This window comes from Myxine glutinosa, chromosome 5 (genome assembly GCF_964187855.1).
Source record: "Myxine glutinosa chromosome 5, kmMyxGlut1.1, whole genome shotgun sequence".
Taxonomy (NCBI): Eukaryota; Metazoa; Chordata; class Myxini; order Myxiniformes; family Myxinidae; genus Myxine; species Myxine glutinosa.
Window position 1 is genome coordinate 135900525 of NC_136265.1, and position 27683 is coordinate 135928207.

Consider the following 27683-nt stretch of genomic DNA (forward strand, 5'->3'; position numbering starts at 1 on the left):
ATACAGCATGATGCATACCTTTCCCCACCTCTATGCCATACCCGTTGACGCCCATCAGCAGCATGGAGGCAAAATCTGGACTCGTCGCTGAAGAAGACTACACTCCACTGTTGCTGTGTCCAGCGGCGATGCTGCAGACACCATCTTAGTCTGTTCCGCCGATACACTGCGTTCAACACTGGACCTCTGCAAGGACGTCTTGCCACCAGGCCCTGACTTCTCAAGCGCCTCCGCACAGTAGACACTGATGCGGTTGTTGTGGCGACCTTTTGTCACTGCAGCTGTTTGCGTCGCAGGGTGGAAAGGATCACGAAAATGCTGCAGCACAATTCAGTGGTCTTGGTTTGGGGTGGTTACCCGTGGTCTTCCTCTTTGTGGACCATCATTCACAGTTCCAGTTTCACCTTAACGCCTGGCCAGGTTGGAAATTGCAGGCTGTGAGCAACCAAGACGTTGGGAAATTGTTCGCTGGTTTACACCAGCCTCAAGCATCCCAATTGCCCTTAAACATTGTTCAGATGTCAGGCGTGGCATCTGAATTTTCTTCTTGTTTTTCCTGTCAGAAGCCTCTAGAGTGACTAGAGACAGCAGTAAATGAATGTCTAACCACGAGAACTGAAGGATTTCATTATCAGGGCCATTATTTCAAGGAAAAGATCCCTATACAGAAATCACTCAAGCATGCCATTGTTGATCAACCAGGTGATTGAAGTGAAGTTCCCGTTACATAATCAGACATTACAATTGAAGAAACGTGTTTGTCAAGCTGCACATTTAAAAAAATGAAAGTGATGAAAGTTAATTTTGATGTTCCGTTTATAGTGGTCTGATGGTGAGGGGATAGTCAAATGTTTTGGAAATAACCAACCACACAAAGAAACACAAACGCACCTTACAGTAATAGTTTATTTGTCATTACGTTAACATGAGAGCATCTAATTCTCCCCTCCTCACCTCTCACCCCCAAAAGTTCCCAATGCACACCTTATTAAACATACCAAGTGAGTTCATGCACACCGGGCAGGGATGGAAACTCGATTTTACATCCTACAGACGTGAGAGCACTCGCCTTGACCTTCACATCGTCCGGTACAAAAACAAAAGGATCCTGCACGCAGGTCGATGGTTGGCCGTTCCGGGTTACGTCCTCGACAACCCCGGACGCTTATTCCGTTCACTGCTCACATGCCTGACGGCAATAACAACAAAAAAGACCATTTACATCCGCTATGTTTTCTGTCCGAAAGAGTTCGGTTGACAGGAGGAAAGAGAGGAGGTTCTTCAAAAACCTTCAAAAACAAAAATTTTAAAATAAAAGAAACACGCAGAGATAAAGCTTGCTATCATTAGCAGTGAATGGCAGAACAACCAGGAAGATGAAACAAATTAAGTGGAAATAAAACAAAAATAATACCAAACTTGCAACTTGATATGGCACGTACAGATTACTCTGGATAAACCACATAGCAGCCAAGAGCACAAGCAATATGTTCGAAGGTAGGACAACGGGATTGCACGAGTCGCCCACAAAGCAAAACGCGGACCTTACCACGACGTCATGTCAAATTGCAAACGGCACGACAATTTCGCCAATGCATGCCTGACGACATCAACACGAGCTCGTGTTCGGGCAGGTGACCACGTGTGGCGGTGCGTGCACAAATACACGAGGTGGAATCAATCAATGAATGTAATGAACAAGCCGGGGATATGAACACGGAACTATTTACAATAAGCTAAAAGATCTTTTCGACGTCACAAAAACTCCAAATGCATTTAATCTTGATTATTTACATAATAAATGCCTTGCCTACCTCCACTAGTCCCCCCACAACACCACCCTCCCCAAGCATTGAGCAAAGCAACCGCAGAGGTGAAACCCAAAATATAATGAGGAAATGAAAAACAGGCACCCACGTTACAGACACTAGAATGGGGGGAATGGCGATTGTGTACAGGCTTGAAACCCGAGGCACGGTGCAAGGAAAATGTCAGCGGGTCCATGTCGACCGCAATAAATCACGACGGTGGCCCAACCATGAGCATCGCTGCTCGAGCACCACCCTCTCCCCTTCCCTTCAGATCGACCAACACTTGTGTCAGTCATTCAAGTCAATATAGTCGTTTGGCCGCCTCACGATCCTCCTCTCCCTTGCTCGCTACGGTTTTATGTCATTTTGAAATGCCAAGCGAATTGGTTGAGTGGTGTTTTTTTGGGTCTGGAGACCCCAGGTCATATGCCCACATGCATGTGGGACCTCTAATGTTCAAGGATCTATTTTTTGTTCTCCAAGTAAAATTAGGGGAAAAAAAGATGGTCAGATACAGTAAAGAAAACCTCCAACAGGAGGTTTAGAAGCCGAGGTTTTGGGGGTGGGATGGGGGTAGTGGAAAGGGGGCAATAGTGGGGGATAAGGAGGAGAAAATAAAGGAAAACAAGCCTTTTAGTTTCACTTTTGAGTTTGTGTACATTAGCGCAATCAAACACCTTACTGGCAAGTTGGGGGTTAAAAGGTCTGTGAAGATCCGGTAGAGAACCGCACGACATAAGGAAAGCTGCCCCCTTGCCCCTTGGTCCTACAATGCCGAGGGTTTTGCAGGATGCAAACACCTGAAGGTTGGAGACTGCTTATAGTTTTGGGAGAATCACACGAGACCTTTTTGAAAGTCCAAGCCAAAAGCAATGGCGAGAACGAGTGGTCAGCGACGACAAACTCAGGCAGGAAATCCAAACTCAACATCGTCGTCTTCAAGGAACCTCAGGTTAACACTTCTCCCCGGTAGATACAATTTGCCTACCAGTCACATCGTAAAAAGTTGGAACTGGAGATATATACCAAGAAAAGGTGTGAATCCAACACTGCTACGAACTACAATGATTTGCAATATGGATGTGAACCTCAGGTTAACACAGATGGGTTAACACCCACACAGATGGGTTACGGGAAGCAGTGAGAGGAGGAAGGGCGAGGACATTCATCTCACCGGGCAGGAAATGGATCAAATCCAAACGAACTAAATCATTAGAGATAACGATTGCAAGAGTTCAACAACTACAAAGCCCAATTCGAATAAAAAGTTAAGGGACTCGGGGGAGATGGATGGGGGGGTTAAGGATTGTAATACAATAATAGTTATAAAAACCACCTGATGTACCAACCCCAGTGCAGGTAACTGTTCAAACGAGTTCAAAGATAAATAAATAAAGAAATTTAACTGTGAAGTTCACCAACGGGGAAGGAGTAAGCTCAACATTCCACACAATCATTTCCATGGCAGCCCCGATGGTAATGGACAAAGATGTGCGCTGCAGGAGGTGTGACAAATGCTGTGTGATGTGGTTGAGCAAATACTTGGAGGGAAGAAGTGTGTGAGGGGAGGGCCACAGAAAAAAAAGGAAAAAAAAAAGGTCAAGACCAGGGGAGGAGGTCAACAGGTGAGGAGCATCTCAGCAGCTTGTGCTTGACTTCTCTGTGATTAGTGGTTTCAGGTCAAGCTGGAGACTCTCATGGCTCAATATCTTGGGTTCCAGCCTAACGGAGACAAAATCCGAGATGAATGTGACCCTTTTAAAAAAAATACTCTTGTATGTTAAGGTTAAAGAGAAACTCGGGACAACAAGCATCGACAATATGCTCTTGATTGTGCAAGCAAGGTAATGCAAAAAAACGTTTAGGAAGCAGGAAGTACCTGTCACGCGGTGTGTGAGGACAGACGACTCGCAGGGTACCAATAAGGGCTCCAGCACCCAGTGTCCCGACGAGGAGCAGCAGTGCGGCGCTCCAGAGGAGGGACAAGGCCTGAGCCCACAGCTGCCTCCACAGGCGGCAGAGCTCTTGGCGCAGCAGTTCGACGCGTTGGCACACCACCTGCCAAAACGAGTGGGAAGGGCAACCGAGGCATCTCAATAAAGTCAAATGAACAGGTACACGTTAGGACAACGTGGGTATATGAGATTGAGTGGCATACCCTGTATGAGGAGGGTGCTTCTGCACGTAAAGGTGTCTCGGGGAGTTTTCCTGGCTCAGCCACCTCCTCCAATGTAGTTTCCGCTTGACCCAGCGGATAGTGACTGGTTGTTTGCAGCAGCCCTGCTGGCACCTCTGCGCAGGGAAAGCAAATAAACAAATTTTCAACAAATCGATTATTCCGCAGTCTCTTGCTCCGACAGAGCACCTGACCCAAGGTATCTTTAGAATTGTGTCTGTCATTGCATACCAACACCCTATCCAAGCTCAAAAGTTCCCACCTTGACCTACATGGGCATTGTTGCATCAGGTGATGATGCAACAGCAGAGCGATTCGTAATCAAATCCTGGTCAAATAGCAGTTCGTTCAAAGACACCGCCAACACAGAGAGAAATGTTTCGAGCCACATACGCAACTTGGCATTACTAGGAGTAACAAAAGGTAAACTGGAACGGCACTCAGTAGAGCGCATACCGCTGCTAGACCCTTAACGTTTTGTATCACACCGATAGGCAGGATCTGGATCCGGACCTGAACCAAAATCGAATCTGCTTGTTCTCGTCACCAAACCAACTCATCCAACTAGTTATCAGAACTTGTCCACAACTTTTTGAAATATCCTGCTATATAACGGTTTTGACCCCATCTCTCAATGCTGAAGAATCACTTTAAAATTCTAGTGTCTGGATCCGAATCCGGATCTTCACCAAAATCTTATAATTTCGTCCTTGTCACACACACAACCTGTCCACAAAGTTTTGGCTGAATCCATCCACAACTTGGAGATATCCTGTTCACAGACAGACAGGCAGGGGTGAAACCTAACCTCCGTTCTCCTTCGGTGGCATAGGTAAACAGAGTGACTCTTAGTGTGGTTCAAGATTAACCAGTACCTTCTCATTCGATGTAGGCCTGCACCAATTCACATCCAGTTATACGTGTTGCACCACTCTCACACTGTCTGCAAGAGTGATGCACATCGCTCCACTGCACAGCTCATTCTCTTGTAAACTTCAGATCGTCTGACGTTATCGTTTCCTCAAAAATTCATAACACAACAATGTTCCACGAGCATGTGGAACACCGTTTGCCTCAGTCTTGACAATACCGAGAAAGCTCTGCGCAGCTGTGACGTCAGTCTGTTCACTTGAGTTCCCAAGATGTTTCCAGTCTTCTTTTTCTTCTGAAAACACTTCTTCTTCTTCTTCTTCTTCTTCTTCTTCTGGGTAAACACCTTAAAAGTCAGCTTCTTCTTGCTTCCCACAGTGGTTAGCATAGCTCTCTCAACATCCTGTCAATTTTCTCCATTGTTATTCTTTTATGCCTACACAGATAGGCACTATAAATGTTGTTCTTCATTCTTCCTCTGTGATAAAGACTTCTCTTTGGCGGAAATGGTCTCTAGATAATTAATAAATTGCAATAAATACCCAACAATCCGCTTTAATCTGATCAAAGTATCGCATGCAAGTTCTCTCACTGAAAACAGGAGCCAAATATACCCAATGTTGAGACACAAGGCAAGAAAAATAAATAAGTAAATGCAGCAGTGAATTTATGCATGTATACTGAAACGCAAAAGAAACTTACCACCTTTGAAACCTTTAAATATCAACAATAACACTGCATGTAGTAAATGTGTGAACTTATTTGTGGACAATAGTGTCCTCACTGTCAGACAAAACGGTCACGGATGGTCACTTGAACCTTCAATGGTCACTTCATAGCACAGCTGTTGAACAGCCGTTTTGACTGTCAGTGATTAGCCAAGGGGTACGGGATGATTTTAATGAGCTGCACGTGATGTCTTGACATTGGCTTTAAAAAGGCCAGTGCAAAATGGGCATTTCAATCGACATGCCACGATTGTCAAGGGATCAACGGCAGCGTGCCCTGGGCATGCTGCAAGGCGGACTGAGCTACCGTGAGGTGGCACGTCGCCTTGGCTGTTCACACCAGACGATATTGGCCTTGACTCATCGCTTGACTCATCGCTGAAACAGAACCTTGACTCATCGCTGAAAGCGACCTCGTTCCACTGCGCCAAGGTCCACCGCTGATGCTGCTAGCACCATCTCTGTCAATTGCGGCGATGGGCAGCCGTCATCACGGGGCCTCTGTATGGTCTTCTGGCAGTCAGACCATAGTCATGCAGTCGTCTTCGTGCAGTATCATTGGAGATCCGTGGGTTTGCACACCCAGGAGTTTCTGCCACAGTGCGGGATGCTGGACGGAATCGATCCCGCAGGTGACTTCGGACCATCTGCCTGTCCTGCCTTGCAGTGGTGACTCATGGCCTCCCTGATCGAGGTCTGTCATCTGCAGAGTTGTGGAGGGTGTCTCTGTCCACCAGGGCCGATATCGTCTGGTGTGAACAGCCAAGGCGACGTGCCACCTCACGGTAGCTCAGTCCGCCTTGCAGCATGCCCAGGGCACGCTGCCGTTGATCCCTTGACAATCGTGGCATGTCGATTGAAATGCCCATTTTGCACTGGCCTTTTTAAAGCCAATATCAAGACATCACGTGCAGCTCATTAAAATCATCCCGTACCCCTTGGCTAATCACTGACAGTCAAAACGGCTGTTCAACAGCTGTGCTATGAAGTGACCATTGAAGGTTCAAGTGACCATCCGTGACCGTTTTGTCTGACAGTGAGGACACTATTGTCCACAAATAAGTTCACACATTTACTACACGCAGTGTTATTGTTGATATTTAAAGGTTTCAAAGGTGGTAAGTTTCTTTTGCGTTTCAGTATACATGAGAACATTCGAGGAAGGCTGCTTTGCAATCACCTTTCCCAGGCAGGTTGGGTGACGTGCCCTGCACGTCGGAATCCCGAGGTGCACTAAACAGCATGCTCTGCTCAAATGGGACAAAAGCCACCGAGTGGCCAGTCAGCTCCCCTGGCTCTCCTCCCAGCAGAAGACGCACCATCGGGACCTTTTGCTGGTGAACCTGCAAACAATGAGGCGCCAGTAGGCTTTACTATTTGAGAACACGACCAGTTTGTTTCATCCTGCATGTGCACAACAGGTTTCTACATAAATCTTCAATGGAAAAGCTCCAACCATCTAGTCTGATCCACCATTTGAAGTTTATCCTCTCAAATCAAATCATGTTTCACCTCGATGCCATCCACAGTGACCACTTCATCTTGGACCACAACCTCATGCTCTATTCCTGGCAGAGATGATGGTGCTTCCAGGGCCAGCACTCTGAGCTCGACTGGTCGTGCCTCCACGCTTCCACTCTCCCCCACCACAGCTGTATACACCAAGGTAAATAAGTCAACAAAACAGCAGAACACAAGCAGTTGGTTTGCACCAACAAGAGAGCCCATTTTATTGAAAATTACTTCACTATGAAGATGCATTAATTAAACTGCACAAGAAACAAAACCATTTGTTTTATATTCTTTACAAGATTAGGATTCATCAAAAAGTGAGCTTGCAGGGAGTATGAACTGTCAATGAGTAACAGTTGGACACAATAACAGAATGAATGAAAAGACGTATAGACATAGCAAGAAAAAATGAAATAAAGAGACAGTGAATGAAAGAAAAAGAAGGGACCAGAAGAGAGACAGTGATTGAAATACAAATAAGAAGAGAAGAGAGTCAGACAGAGAGAGAGAGTCAGACAGAGAGAGACAGACAGACAGAGAGAGAAAGACAGACAGACAGAGAGAAAAAGACAGACAGAGAGAGAAAGACAGACAGAGAGAGAAAGACAGACAGAGAGAGAAAGACAGACAGAGAGAGAAAGACAGACAGAGAGAGAAAGACAGACAGAGAGAGAAAGACAGACAGAGAGAGAAAGACAGACAGACAGAGGGAGAAAGACAGACAGACAGAGGGAGACAGACAGACAGGGAGAGAAAGACAGAGAGAGAGAGAAAGACAGAGAGAGAAAGAAAGACAGAGAGAGAAAGAAAGACAGAGAGAGACCGATAGAGAAAGACAGAGAGAGACCGAGAGAGAAAGACCGAGAGAGAAAGACCGAGAGAGAAAGACCGACAGACAGATAGAGAGAGAAAGACAGACAGAGGGAGAAAGACAGACAGAGAGAGAAAGACAGAGAGACCGAGAGAGAAAGACAGAGAGAGACCGAGAGAGAAAGACTGAGAGAGAAAGACCGAGAGAGAAAGACCGAGAGAGAGAGACAGAGACAGAGAGACAGTAATCCAAAAATAAGAGGACTGCGTTAGGTATGGTTAATGGTGGGAGAAAAAAATAAATAGGACCACTGGGCCAGTAGCCTATCTGGGTGCTGGCTTCATGCTGTAACCCAAATTTGATAGCATTCTGACTGGTGGGTCTGGAGAAGAAAAATTTTGAAGGAATTTACTAAGTCTGCCATTTTGACACACTTCTGGTCACGTGAACGGAACAAGCTTTGCAATCCCCGTTACCAGTCAGGAGCGGAAGCTTGCTGCCAAATTTCAGCCGGATCGGTTCAGCGGTTTGGCCAGAAAAGTCGAAATCGACAACAGGCAGACCGTGCACGATGACGATACCTTATCTGGAATTCCAATTCCAGATAAGCTAGAAGTTGTGGGAAGGGATGGGGGAAGATGGGAGAGGGGGCAGGGGGAGACATGAGATGGCTGTGCACTGCCTGCTTGAAGTTTTGGAAAGAAGAAGAATGGGATTGAATAGCCTTGGGAAGGTGATTCCATAGAATAGAGAAGTGAGAGCAAAATAATTGAGGTGTGCACAAAGCATGGATTTTGGGAGTTTAACCAGGATGGGATTTCTGGAAGAAGGTGTGCATCCTGGAGGAGCTGGGAAGGGCCGGAGCTAGACCGGAGGTGGAGAAGGCAGAGGGACAAAGACCGGAGAGGTGGTATAAAGAAAAAACAAAAACAAGACGTCATGTGGAGCACGATACTCGCAAAATCCACCCGTTCAAAAAAAAGAAACATGGCCATGGATACATCAAATTGTCCATTTCATCAAGATTAAAATTGACGATCTTAATGAAAGTTCAGGTCAATCGGATTAAAATAGATTCTTTTTCAGATGAAAATTGATATTAGAAGTTTGACCTTGAGTTGAACTTTGACCTTTTGACCTCAAAAATAGTTGGTTTCCCAATTCAGTGAGGCACTATGTAATTGCTGTTTAATTTTCAAGTTAATAGGATAAAAATGGACAATGTTTCAGACAGAAATTGATGATTTTAGAAGTTTGACCTCGAGTTAAATCTCAGGTTAATCCAATATATCCATTCACAATATATCCAATATCTGCCTATTTTGACCATATTTCGAATAAATCCAGAATCTCAGGTTAAAATCCAATATACTGTCTAGATTTGTCCATCTAATTTTCTAATGCGTTTGTATTCCGCATAAAAGTACTAATTCTCCGGGAGTCCATTTCCACCATATAATATCTAAAATGTGTGCTCCTCCAATCATGAGCCTGAGTGCAGGTGCGATGGTGTAGGTGCGTTGAGAAGCAGGAACGGCGAGCCAAAGACGCACCGACAAGAGCGTGTCGCTTGATGCGCATCACCATGTTTAGGCTAACGAGGAAGGCGTTCACGTAGACTTGTCCACCCAACGTCCCGACCACAACGGACACCTGCAGTGCACACGCACGCGAGGCCATGGGAAAACAGGCAAGAGAATCTGATATCAACTCCTCTACGCGGCCACGATGTGTTTTCCTGAGCTGGGGAATTGTTCTGTTTTTGTTTTTTTCCTTTTCTTTCTGTCGCCCGTTAATCAGTCAGTGCAAATCCTCACACCAGAAACTTGGACAGCGAGTATTGATGTGCAGACCTGTACTTTGATTTCAAAGCAAGTAACTAAAACGAGCAATAAAACCGAATTTGACCTTTGACAAACTCTGGCCCTGCGGTTCAGATAAACATCCGCAAATCTGCAGACCAGGACAGTTTCAAATAAAGACCATTGTCACAAAGGGTTTTGCAATATGGCCTGCATATAATCCAAATCTTCATGGACAGCCATTATTCGATCCCGGCGAGGGGGTGCGGGTGCCGGGGGAGCGGAGGGGGTTGTGAATAAAGGAGCATTCTAATTAAAAGCCTGGTGTTGGCTTAGCGGTTAAGGTGCCGGCTTGGGATCCTAGGATCCTGGGTTCGAATCCTGGTCAATCGCTGAATTAACGCCAGGGTGGTTGACTCAGCCTGTCATCCTTCCGAGGTCGGCAAATTGAGTACCAGATCACTGGTAATTCCCTTTGTGTTGCAAGAGGCGATTAACAGGGTTGGCGGCAGGAAGGGCATCCGGCCATAAAACATTGCTTCAAAAAGGGGACCACGGTGCCCGAAAAAGGCCAACCCCTGCTCTGCGGGGAAAAATGGCCTCTAAAGGTGGTTCTTCTTCTTCTTTCTAATTAACAGCACGAAAGCCCAGCGGTACCCCAGCGGTCCACACTAAGCACACCCGTAATCCGGTGCAACCACACAATCACTGCACAGCTTCATTCAGGAAAGAAGACAAAGATCTGCAATGGCAAGAATGTCATCCTACCAGTTTGACAAGGTTATTTTCATCAAAAACAAATCTACAAACGGTGGCCCAAACCGACTTTTCCTACAAGCCACACAACCATCAGCAAGCGTAGGATCCTCGTCCCAGATGGATTGCGATGATGCGAGAAAGGCAGTTTCTTCATCGAGCCTGACAGATGACCGACATAAACAAGAATGAAAACTGGACCCTCATCCATGCCATGGGATGGAAACTGGGACGGGTAGGGTAATAAGAACACCGGCAGATGTCAACTTTCAAAACATGATGGCAGAAACAATTAAACGGATCAGCAAATGGGAAAAAGGACGAAGTAGTCGACGACGGTCAGACAGAATGCCTTCTTGCGATCCGGGGGCCTCACAATTAGCAAATGTGAATGTCGTGGCCCAAGAGGCGTCACATTGTGTTCCCGAATTCCCGGTTTTGTTTTATCCCTCAAGAATTGGTGAAAATAGCACCAGTTGTCAAAGAATCCAGAGCATTCGTCCTATCTGAGATCAGGGCCCTATCTGCTGACCTTGTAGTAACTGGCTAAGGCTTCAAATTGCTCGTATTGTAGTGGCGGTGCTCATTTGGGTCCTCAGTGCTGAACATGGTCATTACTCAGGACTGCCACATGTTAGCAAATTCCCTGTTATTCCACAACGTCCTTTTAAAAAGTGCATGATGCCCCAGAATAAGTTTGGCCATCTCTGAACACACTGCCTTGATCGCTAACGCTTCACAAGCGGGACCAATGCACAACTGTAGCATAATGGCGCCTGCCTCAGGCTTGCTTTTGGGGAAGCAGACCTCGATTCCACCATGGCCCGATTCCAGCTTGGAAAAGTACTGAACTTTCTGGTGGAAACAAGGCGTTGTATACAATATTTGTATGCTCTGCTGCTCTTGCACATCCTCTCTCTGCCCTTTTCACCCAATCACTTGCCCTAGGTCATCTTTCATCTGCTTGGGAATCAGCTCACATCACTGCATTACATAAAAGGTGCAAAACATGGATCCCCTCAACTAATGGCCTATCAGCTTACTTCCAATCATCAGCAAGGTCATTGAATCCATCATCACAGCTGACATCAAATCCTTCCTTTTCACCAACAGCCTAATCTCAGATAATCAATTTGGTTTCAGACCAGTTCACACAACCTTGGACATGCTGCTTCTACTCACCCATCAAAGGATGGAGGTCCTCAATGTCAGACACGAGATCAGGGCCCATCTCTGTGGACATATCCCGTGCTTTTGATAGTCAGGCAGCCCGTCTTACTCCCCAAACTGTCTGCCTATGGCATCCGAGTCCAACTCCACACATGGCTTACAGACCTCCTCTACTCTCGTAGCCAATGCGTGGCTCTCAATAGAATCCTTTCATCTCCTCTGTCAAAGCTGCAGTGTCCCAAGAAGTGCTCTTGGCCTAGTCTATTTCTAATCTTCGTAAACGACCTCACTCTCTGGAAAATCCTCTTTACTGATTCCACCCTATGCTGTGACGTCCCTCATCCTTCAGACAGGCAGGTTGCAGCCTCTTCCCTCTCTTTAGACCTTGATAGAATCACGAGCTGGTCAAACACTTGGAATGTCTTTCAATCCTGACAAATCTCTCTCTCTCTCTCACACACACACACACACACACACACACACACACACACACACACACACACACACAGTGTGTGTGTGTCTTTCTCTTTCTCTCTTTCTCTCACACACACACACATACACACACACACACACACACACACACACACACACACACACACACACACACACACACACACACACACACACACACACACACACACACACACACACACACACACACACACACACACACACACACACACACACACACACACACAATCTCTCTCCAAGAGGACCATCTGGCAAACCCTCCTGTCTATTGGCTTAACAATCCTTTTGAGGAGGTTGTCATTCAAACTGCTGGGTCTCACTATCAGCTATGATCACTCGTGGGCAAAGCTCATTTCAAATTTGGCCTCCAAAGCCAGCCGCAGACGGTATCTTCCGTCGTACAAAGTCCTTCCTTGGCACACCTGAACTCCTATCCACCTAAAAGGCATTCATCCGCAGCTTGATGGAGTACTGCTCTTCTCTCTAGGCTGGCTTCCCTGCCTCACATCTTACCGCCGTGGAAACCAAAGCCTTTAAGATTAATGAATCTCCCACAATGAAGCTGAGTCCATGGGTCGATTACTTTCCCATTACAGACAGGTCAGTGGTCTCTGTCTTCCATCCACCTCCTTTCTGGTCTTTCCATGCTTTGGTCCCCCAGGTTTCTGCAGGATGCATGCGGTCCACCATTAACCCCCTTCTGGTGAAACTCCAAAAATCCAGGATCATTGCTCCACGGGTCGTTGGAGGGTTGTCAAACATCCCACTCGTCGTCAGCCCAAATCGGTCGATAATCCCATGTCGAAATGGTGATGTGCCCAGGAATGGTTCTCTCTCACCTGGATACATTTCTCCACTCGTCGTGATCGCCCAGAAGCCCTGTCAGGAGTCCAGGCCTCCAAGCATTACTATTATTTCCGCCACTGAACGGAGGTTATGTTTTCACCCCTGTCTGTGAGCAGGATATCTCAAAAAGCTATGGACAGGTTAGGTGTGTGACAAGAACAAGCCGATTAGATGTTGGTGAAGATCCGGACACAGATCCAGCCTGGAATACAAAACTTAAACTGTTCACCCTGGCCGAGGTACGTGCTCCACCGAGTGCCGTTCTTGTAATTAATTATTATTTTTGTTCACACATGAGACATTAAATGCTTGAAATGTTCACACAAATGCTGCAATTACTTCAGCGTGGCTTTTTAATCAACAGGATGTTTGTAATCAAATTAATGAGCCAAAACCCTGTGACCACAAGAACGGCGGGAGGGTGAGTGGGAGGGTGCAGGTAGGGGAGGGACGGGTGGTATCACGATGCATTAGATCCTTCTGCAGATACACATTAAATACAGTCACGTGAAAAAGTAAGTACAGCCCATGTAAAGTTTTGACTTTTTCAACATATTTCAACATACAGCTATTTAATCTTCATTTCAACAACATTGATAAAGGTGATATAATATAACAAATATCATGAAACATTTACATTTTGTAGTCCATTATATAATTTAAATACACATCAATGCAAATTTCGCATGTGGAAAAAGTAAGTACACCCTTGGCTCTAATAGGTGGTATTGCCCCCTTTGGCAGAAACAACCTCAAGTAGGCGTTTCTTATAACTGTCTACCAGTCTCTGACATCGACTGGGAGAAATTTTTGCCCACTCCTGCATGCAGAATTCTTTCAGCTGTGCAATGTTTGAGGGGTTTCTTGCATGCACAGCTCGTTTCAAATCCCCCCACAACATCTCGATGGGATTTAGATCCGGGATTTGACTTGACCATTCCAGAACCCTCCATTTCTTTCTTTTCAGCCATTCCTTGGTGGATTTACTGGTATGTTTAGGGTCATTGTCATGTTGCAAGGTCCACCTTCGGTTGAGCTTCAACTTTCCGACAGATGGCCTCACATTATCCCCAAGCACCCTCTGGTACAATGAAGAATTCATAGTGGATTCTATGATGGTGAGCTGCCCAGGCCCTGATGCAGCAAAGCTGCCCCAAACCATAATATTTCCACCACCAAGCTTTACAGTTGGTATCAGGTTCTTGTGGTCAAATGCTGTCTTTGGTTTTCACCAAACATGTCTTCTGGTACTGTGGCCAAATAGCTCTACCTTTGACTCATCTGTCCAGAGCACATTGTTCCAGAAGTGCTGGTCTTTGCCTAGGTGTCCATTGGCAAACTTTAGTCTTGCCCTGATGTTCTTTCTGGACAGCAAAGGTTTCCTCCTGGCACACCTCCCATGTAGATCAAATTTGTGCAGCCTCTTTCTAATGGTAGACTCGTGCACTTTGACATCAACAGTGGCAAGAGCTACCTGTAGGTCCCGTGATGACATTCTGGGGTTCCTAGAGACTTCTTTCAGCATCTTGCGGTCTGCTCTCAGGCTGAACTTGCTGGGGCGGCCTTGCCTGAACAAGTTGGCAGTTGTTTGGAACCTTCTCCACTTGTAGATGATCTTCTGGACAGTCGAATGATTGATTTCAAATTGTTTGGAGATCTTTTCAAATCCCTTCCCAGACTCGTAGGCATCTATAACCTTCTTTCTGAAGGCCTCAGAGAGCTCTTTTGATCTGGGCATGGTGACGCCGCACACTTCAACAACAAAGAGCAAACCAAACGAAATGTCTGAGGTTTAAATAAGACAGGTTCCTCCAAGATCCTCTCTAATGATGTTCTAATCATTTGCACCTGAGCTGGTGCACCTGATTCTAATTTTAGGTATTTGAAGTAGTGATAAATGTAGGGGTGTACTTACTTTTTCCACATGCGAAATTTGCATTTATGTTTATTTAAATTATACAATGGACTACAAAATGTAAATGTTTCATGATATTTGTTATATTATATCACCTTTATATGTCAATATTGTTGAAATGAAGATCAAATAGCTGTATGTTGAAATGTGTTGAAAAAGTCAAAACTTTACGTGGGGTGTACTTACTTTTTCACATGACTGTACGTTCAGCCATATTGGGATGATCACCAACGCACAGCATGGGGCAGAAATTGGTGGGACAAAACTCCAATGGAAAAATAATAAAACAGAAACACTTCAAGAAGAATTAGAATAATAAAAGCAAGAAAAATAAATAAATGAAACGGAACACCGCAGTGGAAAACGATGTGCCCGGTAGCAATACCAACCACGACAATCAACCCGCCTCGTCAGTAACAGATGCGCGCTGACGAGCCATGCGAAGACACGCTGCGGACACAAACGACCACCGATTATAATTGCATCAATATTTTGTGCTCAATCCCCTACAGCTACAGAAAAGAAGAAAGGAAAAACTCACCAGCGATGCTTTGGGAATTGCTGCGAGAATTTGGGAATGCAAGCTCTTGGGTTTGAATAATATCCAAAAGGAACATCAAATTGCTCGTCTCTGCCACCCCTCAACCTCCCCACTTGATTGCATAGCCCGGAACTCGAGGACGAACGCTCCAGAGAAGTCGCTTGAGATGGTGAGCTCGACATTTTTGAGGAAAATTAGTATCTAGAATTAGTTTGCCCTCGACGTAGAGCGTTCCGAATCGATGTGCAATCCCTTTTCAAACCACGAAGCAAACAATTTGGAACATTTCCCATTCAGAAGTGCCCGTCAGCTGGGTCAGTACTGTCAGCTGGGTCAGTACTCGGGTGTCTACAAACCAGGAAGCACAACCAGAACGGTGGAGGATGTAATACAAATCATAAAAGGAATGCAAACTTGCTTTAGGCAAGCAAACACGGAGCTGGGAAAATGTTTGAAAAGGCAAAAAGGGCCAAATGCAAATTGTACTTACCTCATATTGCTCAGAGGAATTCACCATCTGCACCGTAACTTTAGTGGTGACACTTGTCTGTGATTGGTGGGTGGGTGGGAGGAGGGGAGGGGCATCACATTAATGATAATTAAGAAATCGTAAGCATCTGTGATGGATTTGTTTGTCGTCTGATGCCAGAACAATACAAGTGGAAGAGAACCATTGAAAGTGGAATTGCAGATGTTTTGGGGGATTTGGGGACAAGCGTCAATCTTTGTCATTCCTCATCTGACAGTGACAATATAGAAGTACCATGGCCGAATTTGATAGGGATCATAGAGCGGACACGCAGTAAGCACAGCACAAGATGATGACGACGTCAGATGCACGATGCCAAATCAGTGCCTTCGTTTAAAAATGCATGAAATGAAAATGCCAATACAATGGACCTATCCCTAATTGAAGTCATATGTTCACCGTTATAAGGAATTCCATGAAGAATTTATCGGTACAATCCACAATCTTTGTTTCCAAGTGATGTTTGCTTGACAACCTGACAGGCCAACACTCATTTATCTTTTACAAACATTGTTATTCCAGGTTCACGGGCTCACCTCGACTCATTTGTTCCTCTTTTCTCTCGTCTGTGGAACAAACTTCCCCAGTCTGTTCAGTCCCATTCTTCCCTCCAGGATTTCAAGACGTCAGGTCATCCCCTATCCATACTCATTATATCTTGTATCCCAAATGACCCCATTCCCAAGGTATTTTCGTTTGTTAGTTGTCATGGGTTTGTTCCTTTGCAGTTTCATTGCCACTTCCCTCTTCCTCTGTTTCATTCAGCTAGCTTGTTCACCCCCCCCCCCCCCCATGTGTCCTTCTCCCCCTCCCCTTGATCTCACTTCCACTCTGCTGTTGGTGTTTCCCCCTTTACATTTTGCTCCAGCTCTTTCATGAGCCTTGATATAATGTATACCAAAAAAAAAACATCTGAAGAAGAGGAAGTTTTGGTTGAGTTTCGCACAGAAGAATGAACATCTTTCACGTCTAACCAGCCAGTAATTCAAACAACATCTCATGGAAACCACAATGGTGGATTGAACCACAGTTTTCTCCCCCAGAATGCCTTAAGGTAACATGTCTCATGATATCGATACGTCTGAGGTCCATTTTTATCACAAAGGTCAATTTATCATTAAACATAAATAAACATTCAATGTTTGAATAAACGTTTTATGACCGCCCCTATCACCACAATGATAAGTTGACCTTTTCAAATGTGACATCAGAAAGAAAAAGTGAAAAAAGCGGGGTAGTTGGAATGATGAGCGAGATGGGGTGGGGGGAGAGCGAGATGATGGAGAGGAGGTGGGAGGGTGGGACAATGAGCGAGATTGGGGGGGGGGGGAGGTGATATTGGGGGGAGGGAGGGTGGGACAATGACAATGAGCGAGATTGGGAGGAGGGAGGGTGAGACAACGAGTGAAATGCGAGGAGAGGGGAGGGGGAAGAGGAAAGGTGGGACAACGAGCGAGATTGTGGGGGGGGGGGGGGAGAGAGGGCAGGTGGGACAACGAGTGAGGTGGGAGGGAGGGAGGGTGGGACAATGAGCGAGATGGGGGGGAGGGAGGATGGGACAATGAGCGAGATGGGGGGGAGGGAGGGTGGGACAATGAGCGAGATGGGGGGAGGGAGGGTGGGACAATGAGCGAGATGGGGGGGAGGGAGGGTGGGACAATGAGCGAGATGGGGGGGGAGGGAGGATGGGACAATGAGCGAGATGGGGGGGAGGGAGGGTGGGACAATGAGCGAGATGGGGGGGGGGAGGAGGGTGGGACAATGAGCGAGATGGGGGGGAGGGAGGGTGGGACAATGAGCGAGATGGGGGGGGGAGGGAGGATGGGACAATGAGCGAGATGGGGGGGAGGGAGGGTGGGACAATGAGCGAGATGGGGGGGAGGGAGGGTGGGACAATGAGCGAGATGGGGGGGAGGGAGGGTGGGACAATGAGCGAGATGGGGGGGAGGGAGGGTGGGACAATGAGCGAGATGGGGGGAGGGAGGGTGGGACAATGAGCGAGATGAGGGGGAGGGAGGGGTGGGACAATGAGCAAGATGAGGGGGAGGGAGGGTGGGACAATGAGCGCGATTGGGGAAAGGGAGGGAAAGGAGATGGGACAATGAACGAGATGGGGGAGGGAGGGAAAGAGGGTGAGACAACGAGCGAGATTGGGGGGAGGGAGGGTGGGCCAATGAGCGAGCTGGGGGAGGGAGGATGGGACAATGAGCGAGATGGGGGGGGGGGAGGAGAGTGGGACAATAAGCGAGATGAGGGGAGGGAGGGTGGGACAATGAGAGAGATGGGGGGGGGGGAGAGAGTGGGACAATAAGCGAGATAAGGAGGAGGGAGGGTGGGACAATAAGCGAGATAAGGGGGAGGGAGGGTGGGACAATAAGCGAGATAAGGGGGAGGGAGGGTGGGACAATAAGCGAGATAAGGGGGAGGGAGGGTGGGACAATAAGCGAGATAAGGGGGAGGGAGGGTGGGACAATGAGCGAGATGGGGTAGGGGTTTGACAATGACCTGGCGGGGTGGTGGTGAGCAGTGCAATGGTGATAAAACCTGATAGTTTGCATCGGACCGACAAATGACACGATACCAAAATAGTTTCACAATCTGTTCATTGCATCATCAGCAAATAATCTGAAATGTGGGGGAAAGACTTGATAAAAACGTCTGAGAGTTGTCACACTACAAGATAACGATGAAAATAATCATAACAAGAGCAAGAATTGCTTTGCAATCAATACATGTCCCTACCAGTGCCATTGAATGTTTGTTTGTTTTCGTAATTTTTAACGAATTTAAAAAATTGACAAAACGTCCTGAAACTCAAACTTGTTACCTCCGCCACCGAAGGTAGATGGAGGTTATGTTTTCACCCCTGTCTGTCTTTCTTTGAACAAGATATCTCAAAAAGTTATGCATGCCTTTGGACGAAACTTGGTGGACAGGTTGTGTGTGTCGGACAAGGACGAATCGATTGGATTTTGGTGAAGATCTGAATATGGATTCAGATACAATAATTTTAAAAAAAAAGTGATTCCTCCCCATTGAGAGATCGGGTGAAAAGCGATATATAACATGATCTTTTTAAAAGTTACGGACGAGTTATGACTAAACTTGGTGGACGAGTTGGTTCGGTGACAAGAACAAGGCGATTAGATTTTGGTTCAGGTCCGAATCCAGATCTTACCTATCAGTGGATACAAAACAAACTGTTTATCCTGGCAGAGGTATGCCCTCTACCTAGTGCCCTTCTAGTTCTGCAATGCAATGTACCAAGTTTCAGTCGAATATGTTAAAGGTAAGGGTCAAAAGTTCATAAAACCACAGCTTGGATGTAATGACAGCAAACCGAAATTCCCCTGCAGGTAGAGGACTAATAGTAGAGGCAGGTAGGTAGAGGACTAATAACAGGACTGCAGGTAGGTAGAGGTAGGTACAGGACTAATAACAGGACTGCAGGACTAATAACAGGACGGCAGGTAGAGGACTGCAGGTAGGTAGAGGACTAATAACAGGACTGCAGGTAGGTAGACAGGTTGGTAGGTAGGCAGGTAGGTAGAGGACTGCAGGTAGGTAGAGGACTGCAGGTAGGTAGAGGACTGCAGGTAGGTAGAGGTAGGTACAGGACTAATAACAGGACTGCAGGACTAATAACAGGACGGCAGGTAGAGGACTGCAGGTAGGTAGAGGACTAATAACAGGACGGCAGGTAGAGGACTGCAGGTAGGTAGAGGACTAATAACAGGACGGCAGGTAGAGGACTGCAGGTAGGTAGAGGACTAATAACAATAACATCCTTACAAGGAAATGCAACGCAGGAGGAAAGCATTCGGCCGATCAAGCCTGCGGAATGGTTGCCAACCTAAGGTGGTTTGTCCGTGCTCTGTCCGTTTTAAGCACGAAAGCAGCACGTACCATTTTCAAAGCCTTTGGTAGGGCTCGGGGCAGGATTTGAACCATCGACCTCCTGACCATTTCACCACCATGACACCGGATCTCACTAATGCACAACAATCAGATTACATCACAAGGTACTCGAACCTCGAACCGATGGCTTCAAACTGACCCTTGTAAAGAAACATTCATCGGTGTCCGCAAGATCGCCATCAAACACGAAGATTCCACATCGGGAGCTGAACCCAACACACTCAAATCCCAAGTAGACATTTCGCATCGTAAATAAAATAAATAAAAACCGCAACATTAAAAATTGCCAATCTTGTAAAATCAATATGGTTCATTCAGATCTAGAGGAAAAACGATGCCGTCCGAGTGTGGTTTGAGACGCGGCCCGTTTGTGAAGGAAATAACGATCGGACCCAAAGGCCGCGCTAGGCCAAAGCCGCCTACGATCTCGGATAGACGAGTGATGGGGTCTCGTGTGTGCGAAACACCCAATGAGAGCTAGGAAAATGATATCGTTCGTCGGGCTAAACAGACAAGGAGCCCGCAGATAAGAGAACCAGCGGACACAGACAATGGTTATGAGATGGGAGAAAAAGCAAGCACCTGAGTGGCTTCTGCAGCTTGTCCAGGGCCGACGGAAGCCATAAGCGCGAGTAGCCCGAAGGTAAACAGACTAACCGCCATTGCGCTTGAGAGCAGCGGTTTTGGCACGGGTGTTGGTATGGGCTGGGAATTGGGATGGGATAGAAAGGGGGAGGAGTCGTGCTGATGACGTCGGTGGGTATGGGATGGGATGGGATGGGAGGAGTCGTGCTGATGACGTTAGTATGCGATGGGATGGAAAGGGGGAGGAGTCATGCTGATGACGTCGATGGCAAGATATTATGTGAAGGCCATTGGTTGGTTGTTTTTTTTTCTTGTTATAATTGATGATGGGAATTGAAGCTTCGCCCAATTTAAGCCAAGCCAGGCGTTCCTTATAAACGGTTTTGAATGGAGTGCTTGCTTGAATGCTTAAGCCACTTGGCGAGCGCTCCACAAGCAGATTAGTAATTGCACACGCCCCTAACAATATCAATGTGAGGAAACTGGATGGTGAATCGAATATGAGATACGACTACGAGGCGTCCCTCCCGTCACTTCGCTGACGCATTTAATCAAAAGCACAATATTGTACTTGACAAACATATTGCATGTGTATCTGTGATGATCAATAAGGATGTAAAACGAAGTAAAACCCGCGAAAAGGAATCCTTTAAAAACACAATGTAGGAGTTGCGGACAACGAGAGGGTAAAAACTTCTTGACTTGTTCAAGGCTCCTTTATTTCCACAGAACTAAACCCCGACCGGAACTCCGGAAGTCATGTCTTTTTATATCCCCCCTTTACTTCCGCCCGATCCTCGTAAAGGGGCGTGGCTCCAACACCCGAGCGCACGCCACGCCCATACCGTCAATAGACCCACTGGTCCCGTGCTAGTGAATTATGCCTCTATGGGGTATCCCCCACAACAACATAATTGTTGCTGTCGTGTCTGTTGTTGTTGTTTACGTGCTATTTCAGTGTACTTTTATTTATTTTTCTATTATTTCGAGAAATATCACCAAAGGTGTGTTCCGTTAGTAAGCGGCTGACTTGCACTCCAACGGAACGGAGTGCTAACAACATGGCGGTCTCCATGGAAACATGATAATAATCGCTGATCAAATAAACAGTGCATGGGTTTTTTGTGAGCTAGCCCATGTGGGCAGGGCATGGGTTTTTTTTTTTTGAGCTAGCCCATGTGGACAGGGCATGGGTTTTTTTGTGAGCTAGCCCATGTGGGCAGGGAATGGGTTTTTTTGTGAGCTGGCCCATGTGGGCAGGGCATGGGTTTTTTTGTGAGCTGGCCCATGTGGGCAGGGCATGGGTTTTTTTGTGAGCTAGCCCATGTGGGCAGGGCATGGGTTTTTTTGTGAGCTAGCCCATGTGGGCAGGGCATGGCTTTTTTTTTTGAGCTAGCCCATGTGGGCAGGGCATAGGTTTTTTGTGAGCTAGCCCATGTGGGCAGGGCATTGGTTTTTCGTGGGCTATCCCATGTAGGCTGGGCATGGGATTTGCATGAGTTATACTGCACATGGATTTTTCTAGGCCTCATGTGAATGTAAATGGGGTATAAATCAATACTGCATTAGCTACAACATCACATCTGCTTTACTGTCAGTAGAAATATAGAATGGAGTGTATTTTTAGAGAGGCTTTTGCTTGAAGTTATCTCGAAGAACATCCTAATCTGTCAAAACTGTCAAAACAAGCTAATAATGGTCAATACTTTAATAATTCAATGGTGTTCCTGTGGTATTTGAAATGTCTTGGAACATCTTGCTGTGGAATTCCTGCTTCCAGAATACCAAGGGTGTGAATCTCTGAAAGTTTGACGAAGATAAGATCTATTCACCCATCCCTGAGAGAAATGGCAACGCACACACAAAGACAGACAAACATCTCTCTTATAGTATGTATAGATTAAGTAAAGAAAAAAAAATCTAACGTTCAACCCTATACATTGAACCACCATCCGAAGTATCATAAAATTGACGATTCAAGTATTATTGATCTACATCAACACAACAACAACAACATGCATTTTAAGGCCATTTTCCCTGCTAGGGCTGGGGTTAGCCTTGCGGTCCCCATGACAATCTTCTCCATTTTGCCCTATTTTCTGCATCTCCCCTTGTTAACCCCCTTGCCCGCATTTCTTCTTCCACCATCTTTAGCCAAGTCTTTCTCGGTCTTCCCCGTCCTCTACCTCCTTCTACATTCATTTCCATCACTCTTCTCAACCAGTCACTTTCATCCTTCCTTAACACATGACCAAACCATCTCAACATGTTCCTCTTCACAGCATCAATCACAGGCTCTATTCCCATCAACTTTCGCAATTCATCATTTGTCTTCCTCTCTCTCAACGATACTCCACACATCCACCGAACCATTCGCATTTCCACCCTTTCCAGCCTTCGTTGCTGCTCTACGTTCATTACCCATGTCTCGCTCCCATAAATCATAACACTTCTCACACATGCAGCATACACCTTTCCCTTCAGCTTCAAGGACACTCCCCTCCTCATCAGCACGCCACTCAGTTATTTAAAATAAACAAATAAAAATTACAAGTTCATATACAGACATGTATAACATATGAAAAATAAGGGTCGATACAATAATATGAGGTTACAATAATTACAATAATAAGTTACAATAACAATATAAGATTCAGCAAGATGCAAGTTACAAAATGCATAAACTAATATGAAGTTATTTCAACACAAAAAGACCAGAAGGAAAACATGAAAGGCAATATAAAGTATTGCAATTTAAAATACTAGGGCGTGCCCGTACTATATATATGTATATCTAAAATTATATCCCCCCCTTCTATTTACATGAAATGGTTTGGTCCATTCGCAAAGCCAAAGCGAACGGCTTGCGAGTACGGTGACAATCCCCCCCCCTCTATTTACATGAAATTGTTTGGTCCAAAGCGAACGGCTTGCGAGTACGGTGACAATCCCCCCACCCTCTATTTACATGAAATGGTTTGGTCCAAAGCGAACGGCTTGCGAGTACGGTGACAATCTCCCCCCTCTATTTACATGAAATGGTTTGGTTCAAAGCGAACGGCTTGCGGAGTTTGGTAAAGAAATCGCCATAGCGTGCACAAACGCGCAGGAAAGCGAAAGAATCGCAAATTAGTTTTAATTAGTTTTAAAACATAGTTTAACGCCAACATAGCGGCAACATAGTTTGCCAACGTGAAATAAATGAATACGCTCTCAAATGTCCCGTCCGAGGCAGAGTCTGTTCGCCACGTTCGGCACACGTGATAACTCGCTGCTCTCTGATTGGTTGAATCGTTTTTTGGACATAGCTCGGTAACTACTTCTCCGATTAATATGAAACCTTGAAAAGGCACATCCTCGGGTCCCCAGCAATATACCTGGCAAGTTTCAAGTATATCGGACCCGTGGTTGTCGAGAAACAGCGGTCACAGACATACATACAGACATACACACAGAGATTACTGGAATTATAGATAGATCAAAAAAATGAAGTAGATCAAAACAATCAATTTTGGTAGAGTAGACCCAGAATGGTGCATAACATAGACGCCATGAAGTGTAGCGAGAAAAAATAAATAAATAAAGCTGTACCAAGTCCCCCATGAGGTTTAACCAGACCCAAGAAGCCATGGAGGCTGTGACATTGACCGTCTCCCCGACCTCCAGCCCCCAACCTCGGCGATATACATGGTGTTTGTCCAGAAACAACACAGCGAATCATGTACGCAGACCAAGCAGCGGGCGGAGGGGCGCAGGAACGAGCACTGTGGTGGGCCTGACGGCGAACAGATAGGTCATGAGCAGAGGGAGGGATCTCAGTTAACGGAGCATCTTCTCTTCTAGACTTGGTTATGACTAACTTCCCTGCAAATGTCTGCTGCTCTTCTTCTGGTCCAATCGGCTCATCTGATCATGTGCTTGTTAAAGTGGACATCTCTCTGGCCATTCTCAGAGAGCCTGCTCAGCGTCGACGAGTCTGGCATTTCACTCAGGCCGACTGGCACGGTCTTCAAGCAGCCATAAATCATCTGGACTGGTCTCCCATATCCACTGCCTCTGACATCAATTCTTCTTGGAAATTCTTCCAATGTAAACTGCTCTCTCTCATGCAAATATTTATCCCATCTCGTCCTCAGTTGTCATACCCGTCCTCCCGTCCATGGTACACTGAATCTTGTGGTGAAGCAGTTGCCCTGAAACAACTTGCCTTTGCCTCTTGGAAGGCAAATCCAACGGAAGCCAATCACTTTTCCTTTCACAAAGCTCGGAACAAGTGTGTGTCTACCCTCAGGAGAGCCAGGAAACAATACCTCTCTTCTCTCAAGACTGAACTCTCAAACCTGTCTTCCTCCTCCAAATCCTGGTGGTATCTGGTCAAATCTGTTTCTGGTGTTTGTTCCCTTTTCCATCCCCTCCCTTACCTCAAATGGCGACACAGCTGACTCCGCACGTGAAAAAGCTGAATGCCTCAACTCTGTGTTTGCCTCAAAATCTTGTGTCCCAAACCCATATATCTCGGTACCCACCTTACCCAGTCGAACCCAACTGCTTTTGGACTCTGTGTCCTTCTCTCCCGACAAGGTGGAGAAGTTTCTGTCAAACTTCGACTCTGATTCTGCAACTGCACCAGACGGCATGAGCCCATGGGTCCTAAAATCCTGCTCTGCCACTCTATTCTCACCCTATCTCTATTCTCTTCACCCTCTCTTTTGCTCAAGATCATCTGCCATCAGTTTGGAAATCAGCCAACATTACCGCTTTACACAAAAAGATGCAAAAAAACAAAACAAGAAACAAGAAACAAGAAACACCTTTCTGCTCACCTTCACTCTTTCACTCCTCTTTTCTCCCACCTCTGGAACAAACTCCCTCACTCTCTTCAATCCCACTCCTCCCTCCAGGTCTTTAAAACAGCTGTTCACCACCATCTCTTATCTTCCCCCATTCAAAACCTTGATATTTTCTACCCCCATTAAAACACCCCAAATCCGCCTCTTTAAACCCCCTACTTCTTTCCTGAAATTCCTAGAAGTGTTCATTTGCTTTATACCGTGTACTCCTCCCACCTTCCCCAGCCCTTCCCCTACCACAGATCTACCGACGTCCCTGTTCTCTTCTGTTGTTATGCTTGTGTGCTTCCATCTCTCCCCTCTTATCTCCTGCTCCCTTCATTGCATCTTTTATGTGTCTGTGCATGTTTTCATGTTCAATGTGGTAGCTCTTACACGAGCCTCGATTCTGTGTTAAAAAAAAGGTTCAATTTCGTTAGGTAATCTGGTGGATAGGCTTTTTCAACAGTAACCAGGCCATGATGTCATCCAGAGGGATTGCTGGGAGCGGTTATGGAAAAAGCCAATTAAACACCAGGAGAGATAGTGCATGCAGTTACCCAATCTGTGTAGCTGTCTGCAGACATGTATCACGTGGCCTTGTCTGACAACATACCTGATGCAGGGACGCTCTGAAAGGCAGAACCTTTTCGGTGCCTGGGATCGAGGTTTGATGCTGCAGCCTTTAAGAAAATCATGAAATGAGAACGAAATGGGAAAAGCAGACTACGATAATTACACTTTCATTATACTGTACGCCAACAATATTACATCTCCGTGCCACCCTCTCCCAGAATGCGCACACCTCCCACTCACCACCCCTCGGGCAGCAGAATATGCTATCGCACAGTTAGACAGCCAAAAGGACTGGAGAATGATAAAAGGATGCTTTACTTGCAATGAAACATGACATTAAACAATATTTACATTCAATATGTATGTACTGTATATATATATATATATATATATATATATATATATATATATATATATATATATATATATATATATATGTATATATGTATATATATATGTATATATGTATATATATATATATATATGTATATATGTATATATTTATGTATATATGTATATATTTATGTATATATGTATATATTTATGTATATATGTATATATTTATGTATACTGTATATGTATATATTTATGTATATATGTATATATTTATGTATATATGTATATATTTATGTATATATGTATATATTTATGTATATATGTATATATTTATGTATATATGTATATATTTATGTATATATGTATATATATATGTATATATGTATATATATATGTATATATGTATATATATGTATATATGTATATATATATGTATATATGTATATATATATGTATATATGTATATATATGTATATATGTATATATATATGTATATATGTATATATTTATGTATATATGTATATATTTATGTATATATGTATATATTTATGTATATATGTATATATTTATGTATATATGTATATATTTATGTATATATGTATATATTTATGTATATATGTATATATTTATGTATATATGTATATATTTATGTATATATGTATATATTTATGTATATATGTATATATTTATGTATATATGTATATATTTATGTATATATGTATATATTTATGTATATATGTATATATTTATGTATATATGTATATATTTATGTATATATGTATATATTTATGTATATATGTATATATTTATATATATATATATCATTCACTATGCGACCCCCATATCATCAGTGGAGAACCGCCAGCAAGGTGTCCCATACAGCTGCTGCTGCACCTTGCTGGGAGCGATAAGCACCGCCTGCCACACGGTAACGTTATCTCTGGTATCCACTCATCATATGGAGTCGACCTGGTTGCGGTTGGGAGTTAATAATAATGGTATTATATCTGTAATCTGGTTCTCCAACCTAATGAGCAGACAACATGACGTCATCGCCATGCATGTTCGCCTTGCCTGCAAAGCTCCAGAGGAACCATCTAGCAGTGCGTCATTACGGATTATAAATTCAGATACTGTCACAAGTGCATGCAAAACTCACAGTTACCGACCTGGTTTCGCCCTTGTTGGGGCTTCATCAGGGCAACGCAGTGAGGCTTCCATACACTTGTAACTCTGTGAACCTTTCGGTTTTTATATCAGTCACTATGCGACCCCCATATATATATATATTGTTGCGGATTTGAGAATCCTGTAATTGTTGTAAATATCACCCTCTGTAAATAGTGTAATGATCCTTGTAAATGATCCTTGCTCCTGGACTCTGTGTCCTTCTCTCCTGACAAGGTGGAGGAGTTTTTGTCAAACCTCGACTCTGATTCTGCAACTGGACCAGACGGCATCAGCCCACGGGTCTTAAAATCCTGCTCTGCCGCTCTATCTC

The 27683-nt window shown here is 45.1% G+C and overlaps 1 protein-coding gene across 1 annotated transcript; it reads right to left on the reverse strand.

The window, feature by feature from the left end:
- Positions 1 to 888: 888 nt before the first annotated feature.
- On the reverse strand, positions 889 to 20588 carry GINM1 (glycosylated integral membrane protein 1). Its single transcript, XM_068116114.2, has 8 exons — positions 20439 to 20588; positions 15900 to 15956; positions 9462 to 9561; positions 7098 to 7237; positions 6766 to 6928; positions 3970 to 4103; positions 3691 to 3869; positions 889 to 3533 (listed from the first exon to the last, which is right to left on the reverse strand). The coding sequence occupies exons 1-8, from the start codon at positions 20517 to 20519 to the stop codon at positions 3449 to 3451; spliced, it is 939 nt and encodes a 312-aa protein (XP_067972215.2). The 5' UTR covers positions 20520 to 20588; the 3' UTR covers positions 889 to 3448.
- Between the last annotated feature and the right edge of the window lie 7095 nt (positions 20589 to 27683).

Coding starts and splice junctions, on each gene's coding strand:
- GINM1 (XM_068116114.2), bottom strand. CDS start 20,519: ATGGCGGTTAGTCTGTTTACCTTCGGGCTACTCGCGCTTATGGCTTCC. Junction 15,957..20,438: donor AAGCTGCAGAAGCCACTCAG/GTGCTTGCTTTT, acceptor CACCAATCACAG/ACAAGTGTCACCACTAAAGT. Junction 4,104..6,765: donor ACCCAACCTGCCTGGGAAAG/GTGATTGCAAAG, acceptor TTCCCTGCGCAG/AGGTGCCAGCAGGGCTGCTG.